The sequence below is a fragment of the Oncorhynchus mykiss genome, chromosome 15 (assembly GCF_013265735.2).
Source record: "Oncorhynchus mykiss isolate Arlee chromosome 15, USDA_OmykA_1.1, whole genome shotgun sequence".
Lineage (NCBI taxonomy): Eukaryota > Metazoa > Chordata > Actinopteri > Salmoniformes > Salmonidae > Oncorhynchus > Oncorhynchus mykiss.
The window spans coordinates 54,588,060-54,600,175 of NC_048579.1; the positions used below are offsets into that span (position 1 = coordinate 54,588,060).

At 44.8% G+C, this 12,116-nt stretch overlaps 1 protein-coding gene across 1 annotated transcript; it reads right to left on the minus strand.

Annotated features, from left to right (window-relative positions):
- Nucleotides 1-9,566: 9,566 nt before the first annotated feature.
- LOC110490331 (potassium voltage-gated channel subfamily D member 2-like) lies at nt 9,567-11,819 on the minus strand. The gene is made up of 2 exons (XM_021563659.2): nt 11,213-11,819; nt 9,567-10,899 (listed from the first exon to the last, which is right to left on the minus strand). Exon 2 carries the CDS (start codon nt 10,808-10,810, stop codon nt 9,695-9,697), a length of 1,116 nt encoding a protein of 371 aa, XP_021419334.1. The 5' UTR covers nt 10,811-10,899; nt 11,213-11,819; the 3' UTR covers nt 9,567-9,694.
- Between the last annotated feature and the right edge of the window lie 297 nt (nt 11,820-12,116).

The following is a 12,116-nucleotide window of genomic DNA, read 5'->3' on the forward strand; positions in this document are numbered from 1 at the left end:
AGAGGGGTGGTGGGGGGGTGAGCAGCATGGAAGAGATGGAGACAAAGGGAGTATTAGAGAGTGGGGGGAGAGGACGAGAGGAAAAAGAGGGAGAGAGAGAGACAGGAAAGGGAGGGTGGAGAGACAAAGAGAAAGAGGGAGGGGGAGAGAAATACAGAAGGAGGGATGAAGAGAGAGAGATACATTGATGAATAAACATGAACAGCTCCAGAGTTTTGTTCAACCAGAGATGAGGATCCTAGTGTGTTCCATTGTAGTAGGTAGTTGGACTGTATCACCTGTATAGACAGGGGACTATGCCACGGCATGTAAGGTAGTTACAGGAAGTCAAGCAGTTATGCTTGTTGACATACATACTATGCACACTGCTCCACAGCAGAACATCTCTACATCACACACACACACACACACACACACACACACACACACACACAAGAATACAGGCACAATGACATAAACATGACAGTACACACACCACAAATGTATGCACAAATGCACTAATAAAGATTGCTTAAATGAGAAAATGGTAAATAAATGTAATATTGTGACTCAATTTATATTTCAAAAAACCCCAGTAGGAAGGATGAAGCCGTCATTATCAGGTCAAAGTAAGAGCAAATATTTGTTTTCCGATGTTCAATTATATTCCGTTGTTGTACTGTAGAAATCATTATTAGATGAATGGACAGATCATTAAACACATTCACACAAAAGCAGCTCAAACAGTCTTTATACCCCAAAGGAAACCTTTCCCAAAAGTCATTGCAGTTCTTTAAATCGATACATGTCTGAGCACATGATATATGATATAACATGCATCAATGATATGGATAGAGTAAGAAAGATGTCTGTGCCTGTATGACTCCATATAGGAACGTGAGTATGATTCCACATGACACAGGGACATTAGTCCCAGCATTACCACAGAGCATTACCATAATTATGTCATCGCAACAATAGTCAAAAGTAAATCATCCTCATCTGCCAATTCCAGTCCACTCCGTTCGGGTACGTGGTCAACTGAACCGTCGCCTCTCCTGTCATAGTTCAGCCTCTCTTGTCATAGTCCCATGCTGTGACATGGTTGATCACATGGCGGGAGCGTGTGATGAGCAGAACTGCACATTTGCCACCGTCTGCGACATAATTGGGCATCTACTCATCTAATTGATTCATCTAATTTCCTAGATGAAACAGGCACATCCCCGACAACATTTAGCATGGGTTAATCGGAAATCTTTGTTAACCGTCTGCTGGTTTGCTTTCTCAATCTAGCTCAGTAACCTTGTTTCCCAGGTCTAAACCAGTCACTAACCAACCAACCATTCAGAGACAACAATCATGAAAACCAGCAGACATTGAAGCCCCCAGGTCTCAAGTCAACCAGCCCTATATTAAAGGGAAATGTCACTAGAGTCAACCAGCCCAATATTAAAGGGAAATGTCACTAGAGTCAACCAGCCCAATATTAAAGGGAAATGTCACTAGAGTCAACTGGCCCAATTTTAAAGGGAAATGTCATTAGAGTCAACCAGACCAATATTAAAGGAAAATGTCACTAGAGTCAACCAGCCCTATATTAAAGGGAAATGTCACTAGAGTCAACCGGCCCAATATTAAAGAGAAATGTCACTAGAGTCAACCAGCCCTATATTAAACGGAAATGTCACTAGAGTCAACCAGACCAATATTAAAGGGAAATGTCACTAGAGTCAACTGGCCCAATTTTAAAGGGAAATGTCATTAGAGTCAACCAGACCAATATTAAAGGAAAATGTCACTAGAGTCAACCAGCCCTATATTAAAGGAAAATGTCACTAGAGTCAACCGGCCCAATATTAAAGGGAAATGTCACTAGAGTCAACCGGCCCAAAATTAAAGGGAAATGTCACTAGAGTCAACCACCCCAATATTAAAGGGAAATGTCACTAGAGTCAACCACCCCAATATTAAAGGGAAATGTCACTAGAGTCAACTGGCCCAATATTAAAGGAAAATGTCACTAGAGTCAACCAGCCCTATATTAAACGGAAATGTCACTAGAGTCAACCGGCCCAATATTAAAGGGAAATGTCACTAGAGTCAACCGGCCCAATATTAAAGGGAAATGTCACTAGAGTCAACCACCCCAATATTAAAGGGAAATGTCACTAGAGTCAACCAGCCCAATATTAAAGGGAAATGTCACTAGAGTCAACCAGCCCAATATTAAAGGGAAAGGTCACTAGAGTCAACTGGCCCAATTTTAAAGGGAAATGTCATTAGAGTCAACCAGACCAATATTAAAGGAAAATGTCACTAGAGTCAACCAGCCCTATATTAAAGGGAAATGTCACTAGAGTCAACCGGCCCAATATTAAAGAGAAATGTCACTAGAGTCAACCAGCCCTATATTAAACGGAAATGTCACTAGAGTCAACCGGCCCAATATTAAAGGGAAAATGTCACTAGAGTCAACCGGCCCAATATTAAAGGGAAATGTCACTAGAGTCAACCACCCCAATATTAAAGGGAAATGTCACTAGAGTCAACCAGCCCAATATTAAAGGGAAATGTCACTAGAGTCAACTGGCCCAATATTAAAGGAAAATGTCACTAGAGTCAACCAGCCCTATATTAAACGGAAATGTCACTAGAGTCAACCGGCCCAATATTAAAGGGAAAATGTCACTAGAGTCAACCGGCCCAATATTAAAGGGAAATGTCACTAGAGTCAACCACCCCAATATTAAAGGGAAATGTCACTAGAGTCAACCAGCCCAATATTAAAGGGAAATGTCACTAGAGTCAATCAGCCCAATATTAAAGGGAAATGTCATTAGAGTCAACCAGACCAATATTAAAGGAAAATGTCACTAGAGTCAACCAGCCCTATATTAAACGGAAATGTCACTAGAGTCAACCGGCCCAATATTAAAGGGAAATGTCACTAGAGTCAACTGGCCCAATATTAAAGGGAAATGTCACTAGAGTCAACCAGCCCAATATTAAAGGGAAATGTCACTAGAGTCAACCAGCCCTATATTAAAGGGAAATGTCGTTAGAGTCAACCAGCCCAATATTAAAGGGAAACGTCACTTGAGCCAACCGGCCCAATATTAAACGAAAATGTCATTAGAGTCAACCGGCCCTATATTAAAGGGAAATGTCACTAGAGTAAACCGGCCCAATATTAAAGGGAAATGTCACTAGAGTCAACTGGCCCAATATTAAAGGGAAATGTCATTAGAGTCAACCACCCCAATATTAAAGGGAAATGTCACTAGAGTCAACCACCCCAATATTAAAGGGAAATGTCACTAGAGTCAACCAGCCCAATATTAAAGGGAAATGTCACTAGAGTCAACTGGCCCAATTTTAAAGGGAAATGTCATTAGAGTCAACCAGACCAATATTAAAGGAAAATGTCACTAGAGTCAACCAGCCCTATATTAAAGGGAAATGTCACTAGAGTCAACCGGCCCAATATTAAAGAGAAATGTCACTAGAGTCAACCAGCCCTATATTAAACGGAAATGTCACTAGAGTCAACCAGACCAATATTAAAGGAAAACGTCACTAGAGTCAACCAGCCCTATATTAAAGGGAAATGTCACTAGAGTCAACCGGCCCAATATTAAAGGGAAATGTCACTAGAGTCAACCGGCCCAAAATTAAAGGGAAATGTCACTAGAGTCAACCACCCCAATATTAAAGGGAAATGTCACTAGAGTCAACCACCCCAATATTAAAGGGAAATGTCACTAGAGTCAACTGGCCCAATATTAAAGGAAAATGTCACTAGAGTCAACCAGCCCTATATTAAACGGAAATGTCACTAGAGTCAACCGGCCCAATATTAAAGGGAAAATGTCACTAGAGTCAACCGGCCCAATATTAAAGGGAAATGTCACTAGAGTCAACCACCCCAATATTAAAGGGAAATGTCACTAGAGTCAACCAGCCCAATATTAAAGGGAAATGTCACTAGAGTCAATCAGCCCAATATTAAAGGGAAATGTCATTAGAGTCAACCAGACCAATATTAAAGGAAAATGTCACTAGAGTCAACCAGCCCTATATTAAACGGAAATGTCACTAGAGTCAACCGGCCCAATATTAAAGGGAAATGTCACTAGAGTCAACTGGCCCAATATTAAAAGGAAATGTCACTAGAGTCAACCAGCCCAATATTAAAGGGAAATGTCACTAGAGTCAACCAGCCCTATATTAAAGGGAAATGTCGTTAGAGTCAACCAGTCCAATATTAAAGGGAAACGTCACTAGAGCCAACCGGCCCAATATTAAACGAAAATGTCATTAGAGTCAACCGGCCCTATATTAAAGGGAAATGTCACTAGAGTCAACCGGCCCAATATTAAAGGGAAATGTCACTAGAGTCAACCGGCCCTATATTAAAGGGAAATGTCACTAGAGTCAATCAGCCCAATATAAAAGGGAAATGTCATTAGAGTCAACCAGACCAATATTAAAGGAAAATGTCACTAGAGTCAACCAGCCCTGTATTAAACGGAAATGTCACTAGAGTAAACCGGCCCAATATTAAAGGGAAATGTCACTAGAGTCAACTGGCCCAATATTAAAGGGAAATGTCATTAGAGTCAACCACCCCAATATTAAAGGGAAATGTCACTAGAGTCAACCACCCCAATATTAAAGGGAAATGTCACTAGAGTCAACCAGCCCAATATTAAAGGGAAATGTCACTAGAGTCAACCAGCCCTATATTAAAGGGAAATGTCACTAGAGTCAACTGGCCCAATATTAAAGGGAAATGTCACTAGAGTCAACCGGCCCTATTTTAAAGGGAAATGTCACTAGAGTCAACCGGCCCAATATTAAAGGGAAATGTCACTAGAGTCAACCTAATAAACTACAGTATATTGAAGGGAAATGCCACAATTTTTCTACTTCATATTCATCATCGTCACCACCCCAACATCAACATATGTGAAAATGACTCATTTTTTTCGTATAAAAAAAGATTGAGGAAGATAAGAGTTTCCAATAACATCATCAGCCAATTAGTAGACAATTAGTAGGTAACGTAATGAACATGAGGGGAGACAGGGAGCTGGTTTCAAGCGCAGGGCGCAGCAGGTGTTTATTGTAAAGGACCACAGGATGAGGTAGGTAGCTGGGTCCAGGGGCAGGCAGAAGGTCATACACAGGAGGATGCAGGTAGCTGGGTCCAGGGGCAGGCAGAAGGTCATACACAGGGGGTCCAAAGGGGCAACAGTACAGGCAGGGAAAAGGCTAGTAACGTTGTCCGGGAGATCAGACATTAGCTAGATAACAGGAAATCCAATAGGCTAAAGCACAGGCAGGGAATAGGCAAAATGCTTCGTTAATGAGGCAGGCAAAAACTATTGTGCACGGGAGGAGTAAATAATGGAGAAAACCAGCGCTCCAAAAGAAGTGTGTCACAAAACAAACAATACCTCACAATGATGGGGTGCAAAGAACTGAACTAAATAGTGTGTGTTAATAACATACAGGTGTGTGAACAGGTGATTCAAATTCAGTTGACTGGGATCTGGAGAGTGAGTTGCGTTCAGGGGATCTAGGGGTTTGAGAGTGTGAGCTGGAAAGTGGGCTGGAAAGTGAGCTGCGTTCAGGGGATCTACCTCTTTGAGGGTGTGAGTTGGAAGCCTACTCAGAATTGGTCAAAATCACACAAATAACATAGATGATGTGATTGGAAAGACTTGTCTTCCTCTATCTTCTTTACTACAAAACTTAAACGCTCAAGTTTCAAATATATTGATGTTGGGGTGGTGCGAGATGAGATGATGAATATGAAGATGAACAATTTTAAAGTTTCCCTTTAACCCTTTAAGCTCTGTTTATCCAGGTGACCATACCAGTTTGTGAAGAATACATGGCTGTTATTGCATGTCTCCTCCCAGGCATACTGATCCAAAGTCAGCCAGTAATGAGTGCAACCTAAGTCCGGCTCCATATTGGGCTCGAGACATACAGATCTAGGCTCAGTACAGGATGAAACCTGGGGCAGGGTCCCTACCAGGCTCCTGACATAGTAATGAGAGTCCTGATCATGCCTGTAACCCTTTTGTGACTCCAACAGACTTGACCTCTAATCCCTGACCCTCCCCATGTGACTACTGAGTTCCTAGGAGCTATAATCCTGACTAGACCCTAGAGACAAATCATATTTTATATGGCCTCCTATTAGAATGAGTCTATGGCCTTGAGTAACATTATGCATAACCAACATATACTATGTGTGCAACACCTTCAGCAAGCATCAACTGGTTGTCCATTGAAGCTGCAAATCCTCATGGGGCTAGGCATCCCATTGAGTCAACGGCACATATCAGAGGGTCCACATTGTGCCCTTGATTAAGGGAAAAAGGTGTCTCATTTAGTGAGTCTGCTGACTTGCCGCTCTCCCTCTGTCATTGCCCATCTTTCACTCTTCTTCTCTCCTCTGTCAGTCTATTAGTGTCTCTCCCTCTCTCCTTCACTCATTCTCTCCTCTGCATCTCCAGTAGTGACAGATGCTTCAGTAATGGATGCCGTTTGACAGTGAATAAGCCAATTAGAATGGCAGTGATTTAATTGGCCCTGGACACTTTCACTAAATCCACAAACGAGTCAATTAGTGGGACCGTGAGGGGCCACGGGGCCAGAAGCAGGACAAGGGGGTTAAGCTGTGACACTGATTCAAGTTATTCAAGTGTTACACATTCTATAACTACTGTGGTTATTATTTGACCTTGCTGGTCATCTATGAACACTTGATAATGATTAATTAAAGTTGTCCACCTCCCAATCACTGATACACACAGACAAAGGCAGAGACAGACACACACACACACACACACACACACACACACACACACACACACACACACACTGCCTCTCTTCCCAGGGATAGCCAAACCACGGAAGTCTGCATGGACATGCAGTGTACACAGTACAATATGAACCCCTGGGCAACTGCACCACAGGAGCCAGACCTTATACAGCATGATACTGCAGGTCAGAGACAGGCTGGGGATTTGAGAGAGCTAGCAACAGTAAGAGGCTGAGGTATACTTAAGCAATAAGGCCTGAGGGGGTGTGGTATATGGACAATATACCACGGGAAAGGGCTGTTCTTACACACGACGCAACACAGAATGCTTGAATACAACCCTTAGCCGTGGTATATTGGCCATGTACCACAAACCCCCAAGGTGCCTCATTGCTATTATAAACTGGTTAACAGCATAATAAGAACAGTACAAATAAATGTTTTGTCATGACCCGTGGTATACAGTCTGATATACCATGGCTCGAACCACTAAGTTTATAATGGTGAATTTGGTGCAGCCAGTGATATTGCTAAAGTATATGGGTGCATTGAGCAACGTGGAGTGCTGCAGTGTGCTCATAAAAGACACAGCAGTGAGAGAAAACTCATACTGCTCTCTGCTGTGACTTCTTATCTCTCTCTCTCTCTGTGTCTCTGTGTCTCTCTCTTTCTTTCTCTCTGTCTCTCTCTCTCTGTCTTGCCACCTTTATCTCACTCCCTCTCTCTGCCCTTTCTACAAATATCCCTATGACCTTTTCCTTCTCTTTCTCTATATCTCTTTCCCTCCCTTCTTCTCTCTCTTTTACCTGCTTCACTGAGCACACCTCCCTCCCTTCCCCTGCTCCCTGCAGTTCCCAGCCACAGATCCATCCCTGTCTCTGGTCCCCTGGCAAGGTAATGAGACATTAAAGAACGATAGCCTACGTCCGCTTAAGAGCTATGTCCTTGCTCAATCTACCAAAACACTCCTCGCACGCATGTACGAGCACACACACGCACACACACAGACCCACACATTGGACATGTATATATTTTTGATAATTCTGTCCATGGCATTTTTATCATACACTCGATTCATCCAATGACATTGTGTAAGGCACTGGGCCAATGCAATAGAATAGAAACAGATGACTGTGTGTTCATACTCTCAAACAAAGGCTAATGCAGCTGTGTAGTCACCACCTGTCAAGCCCTGGGCACAGTAAACACAGACTGGCCTCAGGTACTGCCATCGCCCGCACCCGCGCACAGACACACACACTGGCACTGCAGCCAGAAACACACCACACACAGTAACCAGCTGATTGACACATAGGCAAAACGAAGAGGTGAGGCTTCTATTATGAGCCAACAGAATGGTTTCTGGTTATGGATGAGAGCTTGGCTGTGTATCAGTGAGGTTACTGTGTCTGTGTGTGAGAGAAGGTTGCTTTTCTTCCCTGAATTTCTTTGTCTTAGGCCTATCTCATTAACAGAAAGGCCAAGACACACACAAACACTCACAAAAAGAAAGAACCACTCCTACTGCGTCAGCCATTAGCTCAGTGGTGAGTGTGAACCAGTAATTGCATTTTGTTATTGATATCATCCAATCTGACAGTGGGGACATGCTACTACACAAACTACACACGATGAGGTGTGGCAATCTATTCCTCTACCTCTTTCTCTTAGCCACTATTTTCTCTCCATCTCTCCCCTTCTACACATGCAATTACAGAATAAAGTAATCAGAGCACAACAGGCCTTCCAATCAAATTCACTGGGAGACACATATAGACAAACTGTCAGGCAATAGGCTCAATAATGAACAAAACAAACCAATCAAATAGAGAAATACCAGCTCTTGACCTATGAGTAATTGAGCCTTGTGAAATCTATCATGTTAACTATGACGCTGCCACTCCACGTTTGTGTTCATGAGCCGAATGGACTTCAACGGCGCTGTGATCAAAGCGTCAGACGTGGGTTTTAGCGCTCCATTTGATTACCACTTTAGAGGCTGATTCACACTCGTGAACTGTTGGCAGGGAAAGTAACGGCAATGCTGGAGCACGCAATGCTGAAGAGAGCCGTAGCACTTCGTTTCAGCACCATGGAGAGCGCACTGTACTGCACTGCCATGCTTGCCGCTCCGCTTCAGCACCGCGGAGAGCGCAGTGCAACTGCTATGCTTGCGGCTCTGTTTCCCCAAGGCGCGCAACTCTCTTTTTCAACACCATCGAGAGCGCACAATAGGATTCTACTGCACAGCGCAGGTGGGAGAAATCGGCAAAAGCATCAATGAACAGTAGCCCCAGGACTCATTTTAATGAATGGGTGTACACATCAACAGCAATAGATGCCTCTTGAACAGATTAGACTGCAGCTCTGCAGCTGTTGCCACTTTTCAAACTGAGTATGGCTAGAGAGATGGGCTGTGTGAGAGAAATCTATTGCAGTATATTCTGATTTAAATATTGTCATTGATCTCTCTCTGCTCCTCCCATGTTTTCTATGTATAGCTCTCTTCATTTGACTGTGTTGAAGAGGTGTGAATCTTAATGATGAGAACTGCTGCAGTGGTTATGATATGATGACATCATAGGCCTACAGCTTGGCCTGTGAATAAGGTAAATGTCTCTGAGGACTTTGAATGTGAATGTTATTGTGAATGCCCTAAACCGTTCACGTGAAGGTGTTTCATGTAAATCAGGATTTAGCCAGGCCTCTGAGCCATTTACCCAACCTTCCATTCACACTGCAGCTGTGTAGAGAGAACACACTCAAAGGAGAGAGCAACAGCAAACCAATGCTGCTGATTTAGGGTTGACACGACAACATACCTCCTGAGCATGTGACCACACATCTACACTGTATGGTAAGCTGGACCAGCACCTACCCCAGAGTTGTCATGGTGACGATGGTGTACCAGAAGGCTGCTGGGATGCTGGTGAACTTGCTGGCTGAGGAGCCCTTCTCAGCATAGAACATGACGGTGGCGAAGATGATGATGGCCATGGTGAGGGAGAAGAGCAGGAAGCCCAGCTCCGAGGCGCAGCTCTTCAGCGTGTAGCCCAGGATGCGCAGCCCCGCAGAGTGGCGGGAGAATTTGAAAATCCTGAAAACGCGGAAGACCCTCAGGGTGACGAAGGCCCCGCTGACGTCCTCGTTGTCAGTCATGACCAGGCCGATGTAATAGGGCATAATGGCCACCACATCGATGACACTCATCACGCTCTTGATGAAGTTCCAGCGGCTGGGCGCCGCCATTAGACGCAGCAGGTACTCCACGGTGAAGATCATGACGCAGGCCGTATCCAGACAGAAAAATGCCAAGGCGTACCGCTCCCCGCACGACACCTGTTTGACCCGATTTGGCAAAGTCCCGCACGGGACCGTCTCCACCACGTTAGCCATCACGGAAACCGCAATGAAGAAGCCGGTGACATAATAAAACACCAGGGCCATGGTGCTCGTGTGGGGGTTCTCGAAGGCCCGCCACATGGTTTCTCTGAATGTCATATCCGGCGGGACCATATCGTTCTGGTTCTCGCTGTCCTCGTCATCCTGGATCCTTTCCTGGTTCTCCCGCCGCCGGTCCTTGTACTCTTCATAGCAACAGTCCCCTATGATCTCCGGTATGATCCCAAAGAAGGCCAGCTCCTCATCGTAGGCCGAGATGCACTCCTGGCGCGGGTAGTGCAGCTTCCCGGTACGGTAGAAGTTCAGAATGTGTCTGAAAATATCCGGGTCACGGTCGAAAAAGTATTCGTTTGTCTCCTCGTGGAAGAAAAATTCCCGCTCCGTGCTGCCCAGTAAAGTGTCCGGGTACCGCTCCAATGTATTCCGCCACGTCTGGAACTTCTGTCCGCTGACATTGAGCAAGATGAGCCCGTCCTGCTTCCGCCGGTTGTCCGGCGGGGGCGTCGGCATGGGCGCACTGGCTACCGGCATCCATCCTATAGCAGCAGCCCGGGCAAAGGGTAACCACGCCGCCACTCCCGTTGCCATGGTGACCCACTGTGTGAGACTCGGTCCCGGTGAAGAGCTCTCGACGCTCTGGTGGGCGATCACAAAACCACAGCGCGGCGAGAAGACATCTGGAGAGGCAGGAAAACAACCCAAGCATTAGCCTACTCATAGGCTACACTGTGACATATCATGCATGGCTGAAATTAATAAATCGTCCACAGGCTGTTCATTCGGTTTCCTTCTGAAACTCAATAAATAATAATATCTAAATGCATTGCACAGACATGTCCCACGTATAGCCAGCCCTACTGTCTTCGATAGTGAATGTAAAAGCGTGAGAACGAGTAGTCACTGAAGCAATATTTAGCAGTAGAACATACATGATTAAACGTCAATAGTCTGGGAAGCACACACAACACACGAGTAATGTAGCCTTCTCACCTCTGCGTAAAAGTGACTTGTTTGAAAAATAAAGCTTTCCGTTCTCTTTCTAATATAAAACAATCCTCTCTGCACACAAAAGTATCCAGAAAATTCTCGCCTTGGCAAAAGGGTGGAAACGAACCAGGAACAAGTTCAAAACGGGAGTAATTCCGTGCTCCAAACACGGGAAAAGACTTGGCTCCAGTCATACAAGGACATTCTCGAGCGCTTTCTCTAGCCAAACAACACCCGGAAGCTCAGCTCGCGCCTCCCGCTTCTTTTTCACTCCTAGAGCTCGAGCTATTCAAGAAAAGCGCAACTGTGATCCTCTTCGGAGACCAATGACTGTATGGGCCGAGTCCACACCGACAACTGTGCTCTGTGTTCGCAGCTGAAGCGCGAAAGGACATAAAATCACACACACACGCGCGCTCACCACAGACACACACAAATGCACAAGTGTGCTACCAGCATAACACAAGCTGCGGCTCCAGCTGCGGAGGCAACCGTTGAATAATTACATAATAACCACTAGAGAGAGAAGGGGAGAGAAGGGGGATCAATAACCGAATTTGCAGAATCGTTGAAGGAGAGCAACAAATATGGAAGTTGTTTGCTCGGCTGCCTCTCCTCTCCCCCACTCTCACTGATGTGCAGCTGCGCCGAAAACCCAAGTTCCTCTCCCCAGTTCGTTGAGGGCGTGTGAAGTGCTCCGGGCATTATTTAACTTCTGTGTAATCAAATGGAGCGCTCCTCCTTGATGCCTTGCGGATACCCGGTTATGCACGCCCGTGTCTGCATTAACCAAATATCTTTCTGAAACGGACTCTGTACCACACCGTCCTGACAGAGTAGTATCACATCAAAGCAATAGCCTGCAATACGTTGTGCATAAAAGGAGATTTGACTAAAAGTGTATTTG

What these genes read in the sequence shown, in the direction of transcription:
- LOC110490331 (XM_021563659.2), bottom strand. Translation starts at nt 10,810, where the DNA reads ATGGCAACGGGAGTGGCGGCGTGGTTACCCTTTGCCCGGGCTGCTGCT.